This window comes from Podarcis tiliguerta (genome assembly GCF_965153285.1).
Source record: "Podarcis tiliguerta genome assembly, chromosome: 7".
In the NCBI taxonomy this organism is placed as follows: Eukaryota; Metazoa; Chordata; class Lepidosauria; order Squamata; family Lacertidae; genus Podarcis; species Podarcis tiliguerta.
In genome coordinates this window covers 10,466,722-10,489,350 of record NC_139540.1, presented here as the reverse complement: position 1 = coordinate 10,489,350, position 22,629 = coordinate 10,466,722, and the positions used below count along the sequence as shown (strand labels likewise).

The 22,629-nt window shown below is 42.5% G+C and overlaps 1 protein-coding gene across 3 annotated transcripts in view; it reads left to right on the top strand.

Moving 5' to 3' along the window:
- Positions 1-22,629, top strand: part of PHF20L1 (PHD finger protein 20 like 1) — a 63,850-nt gene that overhangs the window by 8,378 nt on the left and 32,843 nt on the right. For 2 of the 3 annotated variants that reach the window (XM_083450486.1, XM_083450484.1), the window contains exons 3-9: positions 7,784-7,955; positions 8,156-8,240; positions 9,333-9,421; positions 12,960-13,022; positions 18,371-18,578; positions 18,894-19,019; positions 22,412-22,494. In XM_083450486.1, coding sequence (XP_083306612.1) covers positions 7,784-7,955; positions 8,156-8,240; positions 9,333-9,421; positions 12,960-13,022; positions 18,371-18,578; positions 18,894-19,019; positions 22,412-22,494 — 826 coding nt within the window. The remainder of the gene's footprint in view (positions 1-7,783; positions 7,956-8,155; positions 8,241-9,332; positions 9,422-12,959; positions 13,023-18,370; positions 18,579-18,893; positions 19,020-22,411; positions 22,495-22,629) is intronic. The other variant, XM_083450485.1, reaches the window with a different exon arrangement.

Sequence of the window (22,629 nt, the reverse complement as noted above, 5' to 3'; positions counted from 1 at the left end):
ATCACCAATAGTCAGCATGGATTTCTGAAAAATAAGTCATGTCAGACTAACCTGATCTCATTTTTTGACAGAATTACAAGCCTGGTAGATGAAGGGAACGCAGTGGATGTAGTCTACCTTGATTTCAGCAAGGCATTTGACAAGGTGCCCCATGATATTCTTGTAAAGAAGCTGGTAAAATGCGGTCTTGACTATGCTACCACTCAGTGGATTTGTAACTGGCTGACTGACCGGACGCAAAGGGTGCTCATCAATGGTTCCTCTTCATCCTGGAGAAGAGTGACTAGTGGGGTGCCACAGGGTTCTGTCTTGGGCCCGGTCTTATTCAACATCTTCATCAACGACTTGGATGATGGACTCAGGGGCATCCTGATCAAATTTGCAGATGACACCAAACTGGGAGGGGTGGCTAACACCCCAGAGGACAGGATCACACTTCAAAACGACCTTGACAGATTAGAGAACTGGGCCAAAACAAACAAGATGAATTTTAACAGGGAGAAATGTAAAGTATTGCACTTGGGCAAAAAAAATGAGAGGCACAAATACAAGATGGGTGACACCTGGCTTGAGAGCAGTGCATGTGAAAAGGATCTAGGAGTCTTGGTTGACCACAAACTTGACATGAGCCAACAGTGTGACGCGGCAGCTAAAAAAGCCAATGCAATTCTGGGCTGCATCAATAGGAGTATAGCGTCTAGATCAAGGGAAGTTATAGTGCCACTGTATTCTGCTCTGGTCAGACCTCACCTGGAGTACTGTGTCCAGTTCTGGGCACCACAGTTCAAGAAGGACATTGACAAACTGGAACGTGTCCAGAGGAGGGCAACCAAAATGGTCAAAGGCCTGGAAACGATGCCTTATGAGGAACGGCTAAGGGAGCTGGGCATGTTTAGCCTGGAGAAGAGGAGGTTAAGGGGTGATATGATAGCCATGTTCAAATATATAAAAGGATGTCACATAGAGGAGGGAGAAAGGTTGTTTTCTGCTGCTCCAGAGAAGCGGACACGGAGCAATGGATCCAAACTACAAGAAAGAAGATTCCACCTAAACATTAGGAAGAACTTCCTGACAGTAAGAGCTGTTCGACAGTGGAATTTGCTGCCAAGGAGTGTGGTGGAGTCTCCTTCTTTGGAGGTCTTTAAGCAGAGGCTTGACAACCATATGTCAGGAGTGCTCTGATGGTGTTTCCTGCTTGGCAGGGGGTTGGACTCGATGACCCTTGTGGTCTCTTCCAACTCTATGATTCTATGATTCTACATATTGCTTCCAGGGGGGGGGGGGAATCTGGTTTTCTCACATATCAGGTGAATGGAAGCTCCTGTGCCCAAAGCCTCTTGCATGCTTTGGTTTTCTCAAAATTCATTTACTAATTTATTTGCTATTTCATTTATTTACTACTACTACCTATAGGTTGATTTTATTTTTATACTGAAGCATCAGCTAAACTTAGTTATGTGGTTTGAGTGATCAGATTCTCTGGAGGTATTAAGCATCCTTTCCATCCCCACACTTTCTGATCTTGGAAACAATTTGTGGAAACAGTACATTGGAATCTCTACTCACGTATGGAATCTGTTCCAGAGATCCATTCTTGAGTCAATCCATACTGTGGTTAAAACTAGGAGCCTTCCCAGACCCGCTGAAAGAGGCGGTTATTAAAAAAAAAACATTTTTGGACCTGGTCAATATGGCCAGCTATCAACCAGTCTCAAATCTTCCATCCCTGGGCAAGGTGATTGAGCAGGTGGTCATTGAACAAATCCTGGCACGCCTGGAGGATGCGGACCATTTGGATCCCTTCCAGTCGGGATTCAGGCCTCATCATGGGACTGAAACTGCCTTGGTCATCCTGGTTGATGATCTCTGGTGGGTTAGGGACACAGGTGTAAGCTGTTTCCTAGTTCTGCTGGATCTCTCAGCGGCCTTTGATACCGTCAACCATGACATCCTTTTGAAGTGTCTAGAGGAGCGGGGGGCACTGTTATGAGGTGGTTCCACTCCTTCCTCCTGGGTTGTGTCCAGAAAGTGGTGTTGGGAGATGAGTGTTCGGACCCCTGGGCTCTCACTTGTGGGGTGCCTCAGGGCTCTGTCCTCTCCCCCATGCCTTTTAACATCTCCATGAAGCTGCTGGGGGAGATCATTAAGGGGTTTGGGCTGGGTGTTCTCCAGTATTCAGATGATACCTAGCTCTACCTTTCCTTCAAATCAGAACCAGTGAGGGCACTAAAGGTCCTGTGTGAGTGTCTGGAGGCGGTTGGCAGATGAGTGGTGGGTAACAGATTGAGGTTGAATCCTGACAAGACAGAAGTACTGTTCTTGGGGGATGGGACAGGCAGGTGTGGGGGACTCACTGGTCCTGAACGGGGTAACCATGCCCCTGAAGAACCAGATGCACAGCCTGGGAGTCATTTTGGACTCACAGCTGTCAATGGAGGCGCAGGTCAATTCTGTGTTCAGGGCAGCTGTCTGCCAGCTCCATTTGGTACCCTACCTGTCCACAGACTGTCTTGCCAGAGTGGTGCATGCCCTGGTTATCTCCTGCTTGGACTACTGTAATGTGCTCTACGAGGGGCTACCTTTGAAGGTGACTTGGAAACTACAACTAATCCAGAATGCAGCAGTTAGATTGGTGACTAGGAGTGGCTGCCGGGACCATATAACACCGGTCCTAAAGGATCTTCACTATTCTCAGTACATTTCTAAGCACAATTCAAAGTGTTGGTGCTGACCTTTAAAGCCCCAAATGGCCTTGGCCCAATGTACCTGAAGGAGCATCTCCACCCCCATTGCTCAGCCTGGACGCTGAGGTCCTCCTTCAAGGGTCATCTGCTGGTTCCCTCACTGCGAGAAGGGAAATTACAGAGGGCCTTCTCAGTAGTGGCACCCTCCCTGTGGAACAGCTTCCCTTCAGATGTCAAGGAAATAAACAAATACCTGACTTTTAGAAGACATCTGAAGGCAGCCCTGTTTAGGGAAGTTTTTAAGGATTGATGTTTTTATTATGTCTTTAGATATGTTGTAAGCCGCCCAGAGTGGCTGGGGAAACCCAGCCAGTTGGGCAGGGTGTGTGTGTGTGTGTGTGTGTGTGTGTGTGTATATATATATATATATATATATATATATATATATATATATATAAATAAAATGGAGAAGCACATCCTTAATGCAGTGCTACCCCAAACTCCAGCCATTAGATCACTCTTGATGACAGGAAGACAGAGTGTAGCAAGGCTCATACATGCATAAATAAAGTTGTTGATGAAATGGATGGGACACTGTTGATACATGAAAGCCCTGCCCTGTCTTTGGGAATAAGTGAGGGGCAAGGGGAAAGCTAAAATAATTCTGGGTTCTCACTGTGTCCAAAATGCTGTTGAACTACAGCTCCTGTCAGCCCAGCCAGCCTGACCATTGGTCTAGAATGGGTCGGCAAAGTTTTTGTGGCTTGGGCTGGTGGGCCGGAGTGTGTGTGTGTGCGCGCGCATGCACTCATGCGCAAACGCTTTTTCTGGCGCGGAGGAAGTGTGCACAGCTTCCCATTGGCTTGTTATCATGTATTTAAAATATTTGTTCACCTGATTCCTAGATCTCTAAATCGTGATGTTGGGATGCAGTTTGGTTGTAACTTTTTCTTGCCAAGTTTGTTGTAGTGCTTAGTTGCCCCACCTGTAAAAGGGATAAAATGATTTATGCACTAGAAGGGTGGTTGTCTGAATAAATAACTCTGTTAAAGGAAGATAAGAAAGAAATAATTGGCTTACTGTAAAATTTAAGACAGCACAACTGAAATGTTCTATAGTGTAAAGTCTTGTGTGCAATCTTATATAAGGATAGGCTTATAGCTACTTACCTGATTGCTTATGGTTTGTAAGATTCAGCACAGAGTAGCCAGGAAGATAAACTTACCATATTTTTCGCTCTATAAGACGCACCAGACCACAAGACGCACCTAGTTTTTGGAGAAGGAAAACAAGGAAAAAAATATTCTGAATCTCTGAAGCCAGAACAGCAAGAGGGATCGATGCGCAGTGAAAGCAGCGATCCCTCTTGCTGTTATGGCTTCTGGGATAGCTGCGCAGCCTGCATTCACTCCATAAGACGCACACACATTTCCCCTTACTTTTTAGGAGGCAAAAAGTGAGTCTTATAGAGCAAAAAATACGGTAATTCATTTTCTTCCATTTGCAAGCCACATAGAGTGAACATTAGGGTGTGTTGGCATGTAGATCAGTAAAAGTCTCGTGGTGCAGTGACAGTTGTGCACAAATCCTGGCATACAACTTCATCTTTACAAAGTGACATCTTAGTTGCTTTGTCTTTTCTCATCCTTGCTAATTTTATAGTTCAGAAGAATTCTAACTACAGCATGTATACGTCTCAATAGGCAACCTAAAATGCTGGGGTGGGGGTAGTTAGGGGAGGAAGTCTGAGTAACATCAAGAGGCTAAGCCTTTTCACCTGTCCTCTCCCGCTCATCTGCCATGGAGCCTGATATGCTGTTGCCTTGAAAGGGTGTTGGGAGAGAGACGAAGGAATATCAAGGGGCTATGCATGTTGTGGTTTGAAGGAAGAGCGGTGGTTTGTTCATCCTAGGTGAGGGATGGTGACGTGATTGAGAGAGGAGTCCCAGGTAAAAGCTGGGATGGAGGTTGCCAGCTATAGAGTGTAGATTAATTGTGGAGGAGCCCCCTCCCCCCTTGATACAGCCTCCTTAGTGAAATAAATCTGTATACTATCTTGTTTGTACTCTATTTTAGTTCTGTGTTACACCACAGCCCTGTACAGTAGTACCTCAGGTTACAGATGCTTCAGGTTACAGACTCCACTAACCCAGAAATAGTCCCTCGGGTTAAGAAATTTGCTTCAGGATGAGAACAGAAATCTCGCAGTGGTGGCAGCGGGAGGCCCCATTAGCTAAAGTGGTACCTCAGGTTAAGAATGGTTTCAGGTTAAGCATGGACCTCCAGAACGAATTAAGTTCGTAACCCAAGGTACCACTGTACACGTTTTCTCAGAAAAAAAACCCCATACACTTCAGTGGGACTTACTCACTGGTCAGTGGGTATGGGATTGATTCCATGGGTTTTTCTCTATCTCCTGATTAGTTTTCATTCGATATATATTTTTATATTGCTTTATTCTTGTTTTAGCTTGAGGTTTCTTGATAGTATGTGTTGAATTAATGACATGTTTTTCTGGCTGCTGCTGCTGATAAATATTGATATTTGTAATTGTTGGTTACGGTTTGAATTGCATTGTCTGTATTGTTTCTTGCTGCTGATTTTCAGTAGGTTGTAAACCACTTTAGGCAATATCTTGTGTAACAGTAGCAGGCACATTTCACACACATTTGTAAGGCATTCTTACTAACAAAAAGTAAAGATTTTGCACGCACTACCTTCGATGTCAGTGCTATGTTGCATCAGATGTTTTGCAAGTATAAAAGATTTCCTTAAAACTAAGGAACTTTAGTCTTTAGTTCTACATACATGATGGATATGGAAGGAGATTACTCAAATATATGTATGTTTCAAGACATCATTGAGAAACTCCTTTTTATTGCCAGGGATGTTCTGCTTCAGGGGTTTTTTGCACCTGTGATGAATTTTTTCCAGAAAGTAGTATCTTAAGAAATGCTTTATGGAAATATTAGCACATCTTTGTGTAATTCTAAAAGTTTGCATAGGCAAAAAAGTAGAATTTGCATAATTCCCTAAGATACACAGGGCTGGTTCACACGTCCATGTTCATCTGCTAATTAGCAGCCAAAAGTTTGAACCCACTCCATTGAAAAATATTGCTGTAAAACCATCGAATCACATATTTTTACTTAAAATGTTAATGCTTTCTAGACAGCATGGTTGTTTAGCAAGGTTAATCTTCCACACTATTATTGCAACATTTCTGTTTCCATCTATTGCCAAGCGTGTTTGGTTTTTTAACGGCTTTCTATGGCGTGGCCCATTTTTGATGTACATATCTACTTTGGCTTATTAAGCTGAAATGTAAATGAACTTTCTACCCTGCACTCTGTTTTCCTACGTTGCCTTCCATCATCCTTTCTTAATGCACTGTTGAGTAAATTAATTGAGTAAATTAAGCATAGTTTTCTTTTATGTCTGAACTGGAAAACCATGGCTACTAGTTTTTGACAAATCAGGGTCTGAAATCAGAGTTTGGAATTGGTATTAGGGCCAGGTTCTGAACCTGGTAACTATATTTTCCCAGTTCTCATGTAATGGGAAACTACCTAAGAACAACCCTGTTGGATCAGATTTAAGGCCCATTTAGTTCAGCATCTGGGGACACGGGTGGCGCTGTGGGTAAAAGCCTCAGCACCTAGGGCTTGCCGATCGAAAGGTCGGCGGTTCGAATCCCTGCAGCGGGGTGCGCTCCTGTTGCTCGGTCCCAGTGCCTGCCAACCTAGCAGTTCGAAAGCACCCCCGGGGGCAAGTAGATAAATAGGGACCGCTTACTAGCGGGAAGGTAAACGGCTGCTCGCCAGAGCAGCGATGTCACGCTGGCCACGTGACCCGGAAGTGTCTCCAGACAGCGCTGGCCCCTGGCCTCTTAAGTGAGATGGGCGCACAACCCTAGAGTCTGTCAAGACTGGCCCGTACGGGCAGGGGTACCTTTACCTTTACCTAGTTCAGCATCCTGTTCTCACAGTGGCCAGCCAGATACCTATCAGAAGCCCTTAATCAGACACTGAGTATAACTGCACTCTTCCAGCTAGTGATTCCCACCAACAGGTGCCTGTACAGAGGTATACTGCCTCTGTCTGTGGAGGTACCACATAACCATCATGGCTAGCCACCATTATGCTTAATTGAAGTACAGTTGTACCTTGGTTGATGAATGCCTTGCAAGTCGAACGTATCGGCTCCCAAATGCCACAAACCTGGAAGTGAGTGTTCCGGTTTATGAACGTTCTGTGGAACCCGAATGTCCAGTGGGGCTTCCGCAGCTTCCAATTGGCCGCAGGAGCTTCCTGCAGCCAATCGGAAGCCGCACCTTAGTTTCTGAATGTTTTGGAATTCAAATGGACTTCCGGAACGGATTCTGTTCGACTTCCAGGTACGACTGTATTCATTTACATTGAGGGCAGAGTGGAAAGATCCATTGATATCATGGCTTAATAACGCCACTGAACCATTGTAGCATTCTCCCACTGTTAGCACTGTATTGTGAATCTCTGATTCAAGCCATGGCCATATTTATGAGACTATGGCTATAGTCCTAACCCCACTTACCTGAGAGCAAGTCCCATTGAATAAAACAGGACTGACTTCTGACTAGACGTGGTTAGGATTGTGCTTTGTATGGGCTGCACATGTTTAGCTATTGCAATCATCAGTGTTACAGCTACTCTGGCTGTGTTCATGCTTAATTTAGTTGGATAGTTCTTTGGGGTGGAGAAATAAAAGATATAGGGGTAGGCTGTATTTGTCCTGCGACCATTTACAGAGCTAACCCAAATAGCTAACTAGTGCATGTTTCTACCTGTAATTTCAGAAACTTTCTGGTTGTACAAAAATATTCTGAATATTTATGCTGTCAGTATTATTTGTGTTGGGAGCATTTGATGGGGGTCAACTGGCTGTGTAGATCCGGGATGTATGATGCCTTCCATTTTGAATTACTGCAGTTTCAGCCTGAACTCTCTTAACCATTCATATGGAAAATGATATGCGCAACCAAACAGGCCTATGAGTCTTTAGCACGTTGAAAAAGAGGTTATAGCCTGCCGAAACAGCATCTTTTGTTTTGTATCTTGAAGGTATCCTTCACGCATTGAGAAGATAGACTATGAAGAGGGGAAGATGCTTGTCCACTTTGAGCGCTGGAGTCATCGTTATGATGAATGGATTTATTGGGACAGCAATCGGTTGCGACCCCTTGAACGGCCATCGCTGAGGAAAGAGGGTCTGAAAGATGATGATGAATTTATTGTAAGTGTTTATCTCTCCCCTTATGAGAATATCTTCTTATGGAAGTCTTGGGTCATAATAATAAATATGCTTTCATGGAAAGCAGAGAAATAAGGAGATCTTCCGTATCGTTTGTTCAGGTATTTAAGTTCTCTATATAATAGCATTGAATACATTTTCAGTCATGTTAACACCCTATTTTCTTAAACCTTTTAAAACAGGATTTTCAACCTGGAGAAGAGGTTCTAGCTCGTTGGACAGACTGTCGGTATTATCCTGCAAAGATTGAAGCAATTAACAAAGAAGGTATGTATAATTTATCCTACTGGCTTCAACCAAAAGTTCATCTGATCTACTGTTCCATTTCCACAAGTGCTTTGTTTGTTTTAACTTGAAGTCACTGCATCCAGTATTCATTGGCAAACATTATTTCCACCCGAGATATACATACAGCAATTGGACTTAGTCTGAAGATGGAGTGCATCTTTGGTTAATTCTTCCCACCCTTTATGGAAAGTGATTGTTGTTAGCAGTTGCTGACTCCAAATTTGAAATGAATTTAAGAACAGAATCCCAATAAAAGAAATGTACTTTCATCTTTTTACATGAATGAATGTAAAATCCAGGTAATTTGTGATTGCACTCTGCAAATCTTATTTGGGTTGCATGTCTGAAAAATTCAAGAATTCACAAGCCTGGATTTGTCGCTGGACTGGTTCATGCATAATGCTAAACCATGGTTTGCTTATCCTAAAGACAGTTAAACCATGGCTCCCTTCTCCCAAATTTCATTTCATTGCTGATCTTGCCTGTTTAATGCTGTTGTGGTTTTGGTAATTGAAATTTCATTTCCTGAAAGTTCTTTTCATTGCTGATCTTGCCTGTTTAATGCTGTTGTAGTTTTGGCATATGAGGGACGCGGGTGGCACTGTGGTCTAAACCACTGAGCCTCTTGAGCTTGCTGATCGGAAGGTCGGCGGTTCAAATCCCCGTGACGGGGTGAGCTCCCATTGCTCTGTCCCAGCTTCTGGCAACCTAGCAATTCAAAAGCACACCAGTGCAAGTAGATAAATAGGTATCGCTGCAGCAGGAAGGTAAATGGCATTTCCATGCGCTTTGGTTTCCATCACGGTGTTCCGTTGTGCCAGAAGTGGTTTAGTCTTGCTGGCCACATGACCCGGAAAGCTTTCTGTGGACAAACGCCAGCTCCCTTGGCCTGAAAGCGAGATGAGTGTTGCAACCCCCTAGTCACCTTTGACTGGACTTAACTGTCCAGGGGTCCTTTACCTTTACCTTTTACCTTTAGTTTTGGTATAGCACCATGTGACATCTCTGAGGTGGTGTGCTAATATGTAGCTTAAATTTTGCTTCCTTATCTCCGTATCATTCTTTTTCTAGGAACCTTTACTGTACAGTTTTACGATGGAGTGATTCGGTGTCTTAAACGAATGCATATAAAATCTATGCCAGAAGATGCCAAAGGTCAGGTAAGTGAACATCCATGTTAGATTATCACTACATATTATTTATTCATATACTGCTTAATTGCCAAAGCAGCTTCTAAGCGGTATAAATCCAATTGTGGAAAATATAAATCACACCCCTTCACTCTTGATTCATCTATCCAGTGTGATCAGACTCTTCAGATTCTGTATTTCCAGTTACTTGTTTGCCATCCACAGATGGAAAGTGAGGAAACTATGTTATCCCACTAACCAACTATTAACCACTCTGGTTGAAGTCTGCAAGGTGGTCAACATCAGACAATCCTTAGAATTTAGCATTTTGATTAGAAGGGTTCTTTCCTTGCTTGCCATTGTGTGCCTTAAAAAAAAGTTCCCAGTTTTCATGTGGAAGGTCATTGTTTCTTGCTAGGCAATTTCTGGTATTTGGTTCTCCTGGCATTTTCAGCAGGCAGATGGTTCTCACACATAGCTATCGCATGGGGAGGAAATCTCTGCCTTGGTTCTACCTAGAATTCTTCATCTAGAAGAGTCAAGGAAGGAGCATAAGCCTTCCAACCAACCTTTGCTTGGAGATTGCTAGGAAATACTAATCCCGAAGTGGATCTGAGTTGTTACTTGGTTTAGAAGTGTGCATGACATTGGTCCGCAGATACAGTATCCACACAATATATTTCTCCTTCTTTGCTTTCCTTGGATTTCCGCTGCCTGTCATGGTAGATGTGGACACTAGGATATGTTCTAGTTGTGGTTATTGAAGTTTTGCTTACCGATGTAGAACTACCATTTGCCAAGCACTGCCAGTACCAGAAAGTCTACACAGGCATTCAAAAGTACAACAAGGTTTAGATTAGCTGTAGCCCACTGGTATAGAGCAGTCTCTTTTCTTTCCCTGTCACGCCCAGTTAAAAGATCATAACTGTACAGGTAAAGAAAGACCTCTGTTTGAGACCTGTAAGAGCAGCTGCCAATCGGAGTAAATAAAAATTGTGCCAGATAGATCAATGATATGACTTGACACAAGGCAGATTTTTATCTTCATACTTGGTTTTGAACTTATGCAGTGCACTAAGAATGAACTGGGTTGTTGTTTTTTAATGTGGGCCTTCAAGACGCTGTGGAATATTTCCCCAGGAAAGTGGAAATTTTGCCTGCTCAGTTGCATAGCTACAGCAGTAGATACACAACATCTGAGTAGACGTTGCTTGGAAAATGAGGACCAGTCTTCCTTGAGAAGGGTAGAGAAAACGATTCAGAGTTTGCATTCTGGGGTTTTTAATTTTTATTATTGTTTAGTATTTTCTTGGTGGCATTTTTAAGATGAGCAAAGCTAGGTTCATTTTGTTTCTGAAGCACACTTTAGAAACTTCACTTTGTTTAAAACGAACTATGGGGCTAAGCTTTCCAATAAAATATGTCTTTGTAGCAAGCAGAAAGTTAAACACCATTAGTCATCGCCCATTTTTTGAGTACAACTGACTTTTTGCTCTGACATGATTAATGGAATGATGTCCACGCAGCCAAACTGCAAACCTAAAGTGGGCAAAGAATTTCCAGGTGTCTTTCAGATACAGTGTTTTTTAATGCATGCTAAAAAAAGGGAGAAAGCTAGAGGGTTTGTACCTCTCACCTATGCTTTCTCTGCAGAATGGGGTCCCTTCTTAAGCGTAACAGCACAGGATTGTCAAATGGTTGCCAGCAGTCCTGATGCAGGGACTTCCGTTTCATCAGGATTGGCTTGACTTTAAAATCTTAGCATAGAATGAGTCATGATGATGTGCAGTCTCCCCCAAGTCTTTCTCATATGTAAGGAACCACTTACAAGGTCTTTGAGTTATCCCTTAAGCAAAACTTTATGGCTATTTAGAAGTGTGAAGAGTGCCTCTGAGAAATTTTCTTAACACTTAGCAAAAGTCTCTTGTATTCTCAGGGCATTCCTGATGTGTTTAGTCTGTGGAGAAGCCTTCAAATTTCATTTTAGATGAAATTTGAGGAGCAACTGTAGTGCATCTCCATATTGGGAGTAGTTTAGATGTTGCCCCCGCTAGTCACTCACCCCCTCTTCAGCGGATGGATCTCATCTTAGATTCCCTGCAGTGAAGCGCTTGATGTCGGTGTCAGGTTTTGCGTTTTTAGGCTTATAATACGGCACTTTCCCACAAAAAGATTGAAGCTTACTTGGCTTCCATCCAAAAGTGCTGCTGCTGCTCTGGGAGAAGTTTACCCAAACCAGCGGAACGAATGGTGACAGAGGAAGCAGCACTGAGCACCCATTTTGAGGCAGGATTCTGAAAATGTTCCATAGTTCAAACATCTCTTGAACATCATGGGATGTCAAAATAATAGGTCCTTGTATTTCACGTGCATCTGTGCAGTGTAATGTTGGCTGCATTCCACGGTTGTAGGTTGTGAACCACTGTCTTGGCAAACCTGTGTGGTACAGTTGCATGGGCCCCCAATGCGTAACGCAGGAAAATAGCCACTCTTAGTTTTTGAAAACATGTGGTCAAAACAAGGCTTTCTGTTCTCGAGAATGTGTGTTGTGCACAGTGGTAGAGCCACCATCAATAAAAATGTTGTTTATGCGTAATGTGTTATCATCATAGAGCTGTGGGAAATTTTGAACGTGAAGTAAGGCCTTATTGTAAAGTAATGCAGGGTGCAACTAGCCATAGCAAAAAAATTATTGAAGGAGTAGGACTTTTAAATGATTAGGATGTGGTCCAACAGCGCGAAACTTGTATAAAAGAAAACCAGCAGGAGAAGTTGGACAGAATTCCTTTCAAATCATTTTGTGATGGAGCATTTCAGATAAACGCAGCAAAATTTTGTTTTTGCTATGTTGTCAAAAATACTACTTTTCTGTCTACTATTTTCAACTTGCAGCTTCATATCATTTAGTTGCAATATGGAAATGAAATGGCAAATGTACCATCACTAGATACATTTGTGTCCAACAATATGTATGTATCCAACAGAAATGGGTTTTTTTTTTGGGAGCAAACTTGGTTGGGTGTAGTGTCTGAGCCTTTTAAACTGCATGCTTATGGATTTCAGTATTCACTTTTAGATTCCTCACCTATTTTCTCTCATTTCAATCTCAGAAATTTTCTTGCATTTGATTGAGAGCAACTACATGAGTGATACAACAATATGCACATAGATATATAAGCCACCAATTAACAAAAATACTATTCGTTGTTAAAATTTCTCTCCCTGTGTCACTTAATGTAGAAGTTGTAATACCTTGTATTAATTTTGCAGAAGAAAATATTATTCTTCCAATTGTTTTCTAGCATTGGGGTACTGTTGATTTTCCGACTTTGGTTGGCCCCAAACCATGACTCTGGTGGGCGCGGCAAAGTGAATTAACTGCATAGATTTTGCAGGTTATGTTTTTATTTAGAAAAAGATTTAAACTGTTGATTTTGGAGGCAGATATTTTTGAGGGAGGGATATGAGCTATTATGAAAGATGCATGGGAGTCTTCTGGTGGAGAGACGTTTATGATAACTTGTCTCTTTCTGTTTCCATGTTTGTGTTTTATCTTCGATATAATTAGGCGCGTGAGTGGCAGCAGATAGCGCCGGAGCTGAGATTAGTGACGGATAACGATCCACATGAAGTGAGTTTTGAGGGACTTGAAGGAGAGGGAGGGCTCTTGGCACACAGGAAACGGAAGCTGAGGAGAAGCCATGAAAACCCCGTTGTGCCAGGACCAGCAGAAGAGGTGACAGTAGGTGGAAAATGAGAGCTGTCAGAGAGGTGGGGCAGAGCTGTGTAGATCCTCAGAAGGTGAGAGCGAGCAGTCCAGTGTTGGTTCAGGTGTGCCCAGGATGGATGATGTTTCAGGTAGGCATAATGTTTCCAGCGAGAACGAAAGCTGCTTGTAGAGGGCAAGCATCTGAAAGGTGACAATAAGGTAGCTATCTGTTACTGATGAAACTGTTGGTGGTGGAATGTTGCTCTCTGTTTTGCTTTCTCACTTGTAAAGCTGAAAGGTGGTTCTGAATTGTGCCTCTAGCAAAATTTGCTTAGACCACCATAGCGAAGTGAAACAGGCTTGGGCCTGGTCAGTGCCTGGGTGGAGGACCTTGGATCCGCATGTATGCCACCTTGTGCTCCATAGTGGAAGAAAGGTGGGTTAGGAACGTAAGAAAACGAAATAAAGTAGTAGCTTTATCTTAAGACAAAGGAATTTTGTACAGCCTCTGAGGGTTCTGGGTTAGTGTTCATGATTTCTGTGCCTTGCTTACACAGTTTCCTGTGCTTTGACTCAACGGTAGCAGCTTTCAGATTTTGTAAACAATCAAAATTATTACATGTAGCTCTTGGCTAGCTGTTTGGGTCACTGGAGATGTCTGGGATGGCGGAGGTAGGAAAGAGATGCTAAGTGGTTGGAAAAATAGATGATCTGGAGAAGTAGATGATCAATTTTGGGTGGTCAGATCATCCAAGCTTTGCAAATAGCTGTCAGGAAGCTTGCAGGTTTGCACAATTCTCTACAGAGATTTGCTCCTCAAAAGGTATCTCCTTCCTTACTTTGTGTAGTTGGTCTCCCGTTCCAACGCAGCACACAAACACATTGTAACATTCAAGAGAAGTGTTGTGAATTCATGCTGCTTTTTGGCTACTCTGCCATACATAATTGTGTGTGCGTGTGTGCAGAAGGCAAATATTTTAATATGCAAGCACATTTCTGCAGATGCTTGCATTATAAAGGTACAGGTGCCAGAGGTCTAGCTTGTGGTTCCTTGCAGCTTTTAGAGGGGAAACTCTTTGCCCTGCATAATGCAGCTCTTTTAAAATTCACAGTTTGGGGGAGGGCATCTAAATTATGAGCATATCTGAATACATTTAATTTTGGAGCACAGATTCTTAATACATAGGTGGGAAAAGCACGTGCAAGATCACCCACCAGCTGGAATTCCGGACAGTGTTATATAAGACATGACCTTTTCCTCTAGCCAGTGATAATGGAGTGGAAATGTCCCACAAACTTTCCCACTCCTGTGCTTTCATACAGAAAATAACCTATTTCAGAAAACGCATTGTTTCATAGGATTATGCCGAGTACTTCTCTACACAATGCATAGTTAAACAAGGCAATTCCCTCCCATGTGATGATAGCTACCAGCTTAGATGAATTTAAAAGGGAATTAGACAGATACATGGAAGATAAGGCTAGCAATGTCTACTAGCCATGACAACCATGTTTCCTATACTGCCTCTGAATACCTGTTTCTAGGAATCACAAGTGTGCAGCTGCCCTCCGGTCCTGCTTGCAAGCTTCCCAGAGGCTGGCCACAATGGGAACTGGTTGCTGTACTAGTGGGGCCTTTGATCTGATCCAGCAGTGGTCTTGCTGCAAACTTATCCATTCATAACAATGAATGGGTCGTATCCAAACCGAGTTACTGATTGCAGGTCGCATTGAAATCAGTTGGTCAAGTTAGTTATTAATTGGCTTGTTCCATTGATTTCAGCAGAAGCTAAATAAATTAGCCTGGATTCAACTCAAGGGATAGAATACCAGTAAAAATTGGCAGCCCCAAAGGTGTAAGTAATGTTTTTCAGGTGGCTGTCATTGGGAATAATGCATGCATATATAATGTAATTGCACAGCTCTTTAGTGGCTTTAAAATTTAAAACAGTTTAAGAATTGATTTGCCATGTCTTCAAAATATTTACAAGTTTTCCAGTAGAAATAATTGGCAAGCTAAGTTGCAAATCGTTGCAAGCCAAGTTTTTAAAATATAAAATGTAAACTACATTAGGTATGCTTTATTCCCTCCCTCTGCCCCTTCAAAAAACAAATTTCAGTTCAGATACTTTGGCAGTTTGAAAAACTATTGAATTATCCAGCATGGAAAATTAATGTTGGACATTTTTTAGTTCAGTTCACAAAATCAAAGTGAAACCAGATCTCCCATAAACAAATCTTAGTTATTGTTTTGAAAATTCAGTTCACATTTGTCCTGAAAAGCCATGACATAGCTTGCCTATACTCTAAATAGCCTTTGAGATAATTTATGAATATAAGAAGCCAAAGTAGTAGTTAAGTAGCCTGTGCCAGTGGGCGGTTATAGGCAGCTTTCCAATTACTCTTAGATGTATGCCTAAATATGTAAAGTGTGAATGTGACAAATGTGTTGCTGTATAGATATATGTGTCATGGAGCTAGGATTGGCTGTAGGTTCCCTGCCTTCGTGACATATGTGGGTTTTTGAAATAGCGCTATGAACAGGTGAGAAAAGTTTTTTTTCCATAGCATCCTGATGCTTGCATGCAGATTTAACATGCAGGTACTATCTCTGGATTGGTTTTGACATAATCCCACAGGAAACGTGGCAACTTCAAACAGTGTGATAACTCTTATCTGAGGGTTAATTACAGTGATTTCTTGTATGCAGATTCACCATGAAACCTTATTGCGGCTGGCCATGTAGGGGAATGGTTATTAGATGACTTTTATCAGCCACCAACTCTAAAGACAGTATAATCTATTTCCTGATTAAACTTGCTCTTATAGTGTCTTAACAGTTGTTTACTTTTCCCAGGTCTTGCATTTAAATGTACATTTTTTTTATTTAAAGACAGTGGAAAGGTGACAAAGGCAAACATTTGTGGGGAGAGGATCTGTTAGCAGATTTTAAGAAGAATAGTGGAGATATGCGGAGTGTGTGTAGCTCCCAAATAGGAGTCTAGGAGCAGGTCTCTCATACAGGTCTTAAAACCTGTAGTTCTAAGTAACACACACATCCCACAAGCCAGGAAAACTTCTGTTTTCCCATCAAGTCGCTTGTTTTCAGTCTTCCTTTCCATCACTAACCTACCCCTCTTCTCATCATTCCAGTATCATGCTCCCCATTTGGAAAATTGTGTCTCAGGATGACTGTGTCGCAAAATATTGAATTGAAAAAATATATATGAAAGAACACTAATAAAAGCAGATTTGAATGCTATGGTCTCTGCTTAGAGGCAGTTTGCCACTCAATATCAGTTACTGGAGGGCAACAGCAGGGACGTGCTGTCACTTTCATGCCCTGCTTGTGAGACATATGACAGGCAGCTATAGGAAACAGGGTAGTCGATTAGAAGTGGACTGTCAAGTCCGATTCAGCCTGGCTGCTTTTATTCAGAGATATTTAATTAATAGACTTTAGGACCATAAACATAAATGGTAATTTAGTCTGCCTTCAGTGTCACTCAGATGGCACCTAAATACATATGCTGCCATTCTGTAAAATAGCTCTCATGTGACACAGCTTTAGTTTGGGGAATAAGTGTCTGGAAGGCATGGAATCACTGGCTGTGGTTTGTTTTCCCTGTGGTTGGTTCAGCAAACCTTGGGTGCACTGTCAGATAAGCATACAAGCCACAGCTTATTTCTTCAGAGCTTGGGAATTAGCTTGGCCAGCATCTTGAGGTGTGGTAATCAAACAAACTGTGGTTAAGCAACACTGTTAAGTAGTGCCAAACCATAGCTAAAAACAAGCCATGGTTTGTGAGCCAACAAGAAACCATGACTTCATGTTGTGTTTTTTTGCCAGAAATTCATGATTTGCTGGAGCTAGGTTCAGAAATTTAACTAAACTATGGCTTAACATTATGTGCAAAGCAGACTGCTGTCTGCTTTACTTTGCATCTGAAACTTTCTTTGCAAAGCTGATCTTGTGGAGGTGGCTGTTGTAAAATAAAGCTCTCTCTTGATGTGGTGTTGGAAAAATAACATGCAGCCAATCTGTCAGAGATTGAACTCCGTGTGAAATAATCCCACCCATAAAACTTTTCTTTCTTCATGCAAGGTGTGTTTGAGCATTTAGATTACATGTACTGTACTATGGGTACATCCATGTTCAGGCTACATTCTATGTTTATCAAGCCCTTGATTCCACCTTTAAAGATTCTCAGATCTCTGTGGTGCTTGCAAAACAGTAGGTCATGGAACAGAGGAGATGCTAGTTTATCACTAACTGCTCCAGATGTTTTCCTTCAAAGAACAGCTCAAAAGCCTGGGGAGAAATTAAGCCTTGATGTTGCAGTGAGACGCAGTAATCTTGCTTTAAGGGAAAACCTAGCTAAATTCTCAAAGTATGTTTCCCTTTTTTGAGCACTAACCTTAGCAAATCGAGGAGATAGTTGAGACGATAGAATCATAAGAGGTGTTGTTTTGCCTGTAGGACAGGAATGTTTCGGTGGGGAAGAAAAATAGAATTTAAATTCTAAATTTATTTTTCCACAGAACATTTTCTTCTTCCTAAATTCATTGCTAACAATAAACATATGCCATTCGCAAAAGCAATATTACACAAGTTTGGCAGTTTCAGAACTTTGTTTACAAAATGTGAGAAAACATGCCAAATTAGGACATAAGAAAAATTTCCAAAGCAAGCTGAATATTATCCGACACAAATTACCCTGGAATAGGATTCCCCCGCCCCCCCAGTTTACAGTTTCTTGAAAATGCACGTCACTGATACAGAAGGTTCTAGGTTCATTCTGAACACTGGTGATGTGAAAGTTCCTTGAGACCCTGCAGAGCTGCTACCAGTCAAAATAGACATAGCTAGGCTAGCTGGACACATAGCCTGTGTCTTGGTTTGTATAGTTCCAAATTTATAGATGCTTAAGAAATACGATTAGCACCTTTGAGTGCCAGGGAGAAAAACGGCTAAGCTAAACTGGTGTTTTCGGCTGCCACAAACCTCCCCCCCCCCCCCAATTTTTTTTCTCTTCTTTCTTTTTTTGCATGCATGTGTACATGCTATATGTTAAATATGTGACAGGTATCTATTTCCTTTCAGTTTGCATGGAAAATGGAAAGCTCAGTTGAATGCGCAAATCTAAAAAAATGCATTTAACATGAAAAAAGTTCCCTTCCTCCCAAGACCCTGTTAGCCACAGTTGGATTTCATTTTGGCCTAGTTCACCCTCCTTGTTCTCTCCCTCTTTTCTCCTTTGCGGCGAAAGGACTGGATCGCTCTGGTTAAAGCTGCGGCGGTGGCCGCTGCCAAAAACAAAGCGGGAGTTAAACCTCGGACCAGCGCGAACAGCAATAAAGACAAAGAGGAGAGAAAGTGGTTTAAAGTTCCTTCAAAGAAGGAAGAAACGTCGACCTCAGCAATTGTCCAGGAGGTTCAGAAGAAGGAAGAGCAGCCTACATCCAGTGAGACACTTGGTACAACTAAATTTTTATACATCCTTCTCCACCCTGCCGCAGAAAAAGTAGACTGTGTGGGTGGGTGTTAGTAATCTGTCTATTACCTCCCCGGGTGGCTTAGATTTATGAAGCAGCAACTGCAAACAGAAGAACTTCCATGTTTAAAAAAATCAGATAAAGCTGTCGCACACTTTTGAATATTCTTTCAGAAATCAGTAAATAAATCTTCTGGTGCCTTACTGCGCTGCACAATATATTTCTTAAGTTTTTGTGTTTGGGCAAGGTTTTTTGAAAGATGACCTTATTCTGTGATTTCATCTCTTATAAACACAGGATTCCCTCTAGTGGACGTCCCAAAGATTGCCTTTGCACAGGCAGAGAATGCATTGGCGCACAAGAGGAAAAATAACCTAGGCAACTCATTTCAGGCAAAGAGGGCTCGGCTTAACAAGATCACTGGTAAGCTCTCCTTTAAGACTTGGCATTGTGGCTGCTTTTGCCTTTGTTTGTTACAAATATCCATACGTCTACTCTAAGGTGCTTCATTGTGTGCATGCTCACGTGCTGTGCTTATTTTGCATTGTCAGGGAGCTTTCTAAATCTTTAAAAAGTGAATTGTTCATTGGTTTGGTGCTTTTGGATCATTCACATAAGGTGCTCGTCAAGTGTGTATTAGGAGAGAGTGGGGTCATTTGTATGACTGTGGCATTGGTCATATTGCCATGTTGATTAGCTGTTCTTTACATGGATAAGAACCGACTTGCTGGATCAGACGGAACGTGTATCAAGTCCAGTTTTCTGTCCTCAGTAGCAGCCAAGATATGAAAGTGATGTTTGCCCTCCACATTCTGTACTATAGTTAAGAAATATGTTGAACCATGGAGGGGATTCCATTACTTGGGAGTCCCTAGTCACGTCTGACATGCCCCCGTTTCCTTCGTCTAATCCTTACTCTCTGTTAAATTTCTGGGGACCACGTTTTAAGAAATGACAGTGAGAAGGGGTTGCTCTCCCTCCAAATACTCTGGCTCTCTTGGACCCAGCCTTAGACCTGGCTTTTCAGGCCTTGACTGTGACCAGGAGACCTTTGCATAATTAAGAATAGGGTTTTGTTTTTGTCACCTACACCTACACCCCTTTCTTGACCCTATGGTGATCCATGCCTTAAAGTTGCCTCTCACCTGGATTATTGTAACATGCTCTGTGGGGCTCCTGTGCTTGAAAACTGTTTAGAAACTTGAGTTGGTTCAGAATGTTGCAGCCAGGCTTTCTATGGGGCTGGGATATAGGAGGGTTCATGTTACCCCAACTTCACTGACTGCCTATTTATTTGTGAGCGCAATCCGAAATTCTGATTTTGACCTATAAATCCTTAAATGGCTTGGGATCAGGTTACTTGCCACTTCACTGCTTGTTCATGTTTGGTTACTGTTTTCAATATACACCGCGCAGTTCTCCTTAAGGAGAAAGAACAAAGTAGAAATTATTTCAAATAAACAATTAGTGCTGTTCCTCACGACTGGAAATTTCTGTTGATTAGAAGAAACCTAGGGAAACTTACAAGCAGGCTCAGCTGAAAAGCATGTTTAATTGCTTTGGGCTTCTGGCTTGCTTTTCTCCATCAAAAAGAGGCCAAAATGTTATCTTGCCTGCTGGGTCTTCTAATTCAAGTTGAAAACCACATAAACCCTGTTGCTTTATAATAAGAAACTGACTTCATGGCCATCCAAATATATTTTGGAAGGCAGCATATAAATGTGCTCTGCTCTCTCTGCTTTTATTAACCTTATACTTTTAATCAAGGTCAAGGTTTTTATCATGCATAAGTATGACAGCATCAAACTGCAAGTCTGCATTAAAGCTACACTCCCACTATGTTTTTATATATGCTGGAAGCCACCCAGAGTGACTGGGACAACCCAGTCAGATGGGTAGGGTACAAATAATAAATAATAATTGTTATTATTACAAACCTTATAATTCAGCTCAAACTCTGATTGACTACTGATTAACAGATTTTATGAGCAACAAAGAAATACGCCATTATTCATCTCAGTTACAGTGGAACCTCGGTTGTCGAATGCTTCGGAAGCCGAACAATTCGGAACCTGAATGCCGACAACCCAGAAGTGAACGCTTCTATTTTTGAACGATTTCCGGAAGTTGAATGGCTTCCCGAGACTTTTTTTTCCTTTTTTTTGCTGTTGACTTTGCAGCCAGCCCATTGATCCTTGGTTTTCAAATGTTTTGGAAGCCGAATGGTCTTCTGGAACAGATTAAGTTCAAAAACCCAAGGTTCCACTGTATCTCTGTCTCGCTGAATAAAAACAACAGTTTTACCTGTGATGGACTGTTGCAACAGTTATAATTAGATGCTGCTTACCTGTTAGATCACTGTACAAAGGGCTATAAAACAAGGGATGTGAGAAGGGCAAATACAAATTTGCTTTGGCAGACGCCCTTCAGGAATTCATGTCTGCTTGCTCATACTGCAGCTGCAGTGCAGTAGCAGTAGGTGTATAGGGAAGAGAAGACTTTCCTCTGTGGGTCACCATTTTTTAAAAAAGAAAGAAAACAGCCTGGGAGGGTTCCTGCAGCCTTAGTCAAACCCAGGTCTTGCTGCTGGAGAACATACTAAGTCTGATTTTAGTAAGATCCTTGCACTCTTATTCGCGTGTTTGTCAGAATGCATGCAGGCTTGAACTGGGTCGAGGGCATGTGTGCAAGCCCTGACCCCAGTATCCCAGTGCACATGGGTTGCACTGGAGATGTACAGGCAGCCCTGTGTAGGGAAACTTTTAATGTTTGATGCATTACTGTATTTTAATATTTTGTTGAAAGCTGCCCAGAGTGGCTGGGGAAGTATAAATAATAAATTATTATTATTGTCATTATTATTATTACCCTATGAGAACAGGGCCTGGGACTAGATGTGCCACTGGCCTGATTCAGCAGGCTCTTCTTACACTCTTAGACAGGGGTCAGTAAACTTTTTCAGCAGGGGGCCAGTCCACTGTCCCTCAGACCTTGTAGGGGGCCGGACTATATTTTGGAAAAAAAAAATGATGCAAGAGCACCATGAGCCCCGGTGGCTGCTTACCTGTGTCTTGCGAGCGGCAGGGGCTGGTGGCGGCGGCAGAGGGCAGCCGCAAAAGGGCTCCGAAGAGGGGCTGGTTAGAATGGCAGCTGCTTAAGTGCGGCTGCTGCTGCTGGCACCAACAAAGCCTAGCCCCCTTCCTCCTCTAGGCAGGGCAGGGAGAAGCCAGGGGGAGGGAGGGAGGAGGCGCCGCCCCCGTGTGAGGGAGAAGGAAAGAACACATGTGCTGGGGATCCATGCGACGATCCCTGGACCATCCACGGGCTGGATCCAGAAGGCAGTTGGGCCTGATCCGGCCCGCGGACCTTCATTTGCCTACCCATGTTCTTAGATGTTCTCACATCCAGCAGAGGTCCTGGAAAACAAGGCTCCTAACCACAGGCTGCTTCTAAGCTTATTCAGCTGAATGTAGTTGGCATCTCCCTTTGTATCTTGGCTCTCAACTTCTGAAGCTTGGAATCAGAGTTGGCAGGTGCAGGGATGTTGATGGCAGGGCTTGAGTGAATGCTCCCTCCTCACTTTGAAGCCTGCATGCATTTACCTGAATATAGAGAAGGCTTTGGGCACCAAGGGTTCTGTCAAAGCCAATGGCAGGACAGCGTAAAACTACCAGTCAGTAATAAATCATCAGACTTTGCCATTTAAACCTTGTGTTTCCATAAAGCATGTAGATGGAGTCTACTCAGATCCACCCGTAAGATTATACTTGTGAATTCAAAACAATCCTATTTCTGTGTTCCTTTTTCTTTTGCAGGGTTGTTGGCATCCAAAGCCGTCAGCGCTGATGGTGCTGAAAAAAAGGAAGGCAACAAACAAGCAGCTCCAGTCTTGGAGCAGGTATGAAATTGTAGAGTTTGATTCTTTTGCAAGGGTCCTACTGGAATGTACCATGGGAAATATCAGGTCCATGCTGTTAATGTTGCTCTGCCAGACAGAAAGTAAATAGGGGACTAAAGAATTATGTTTACACTT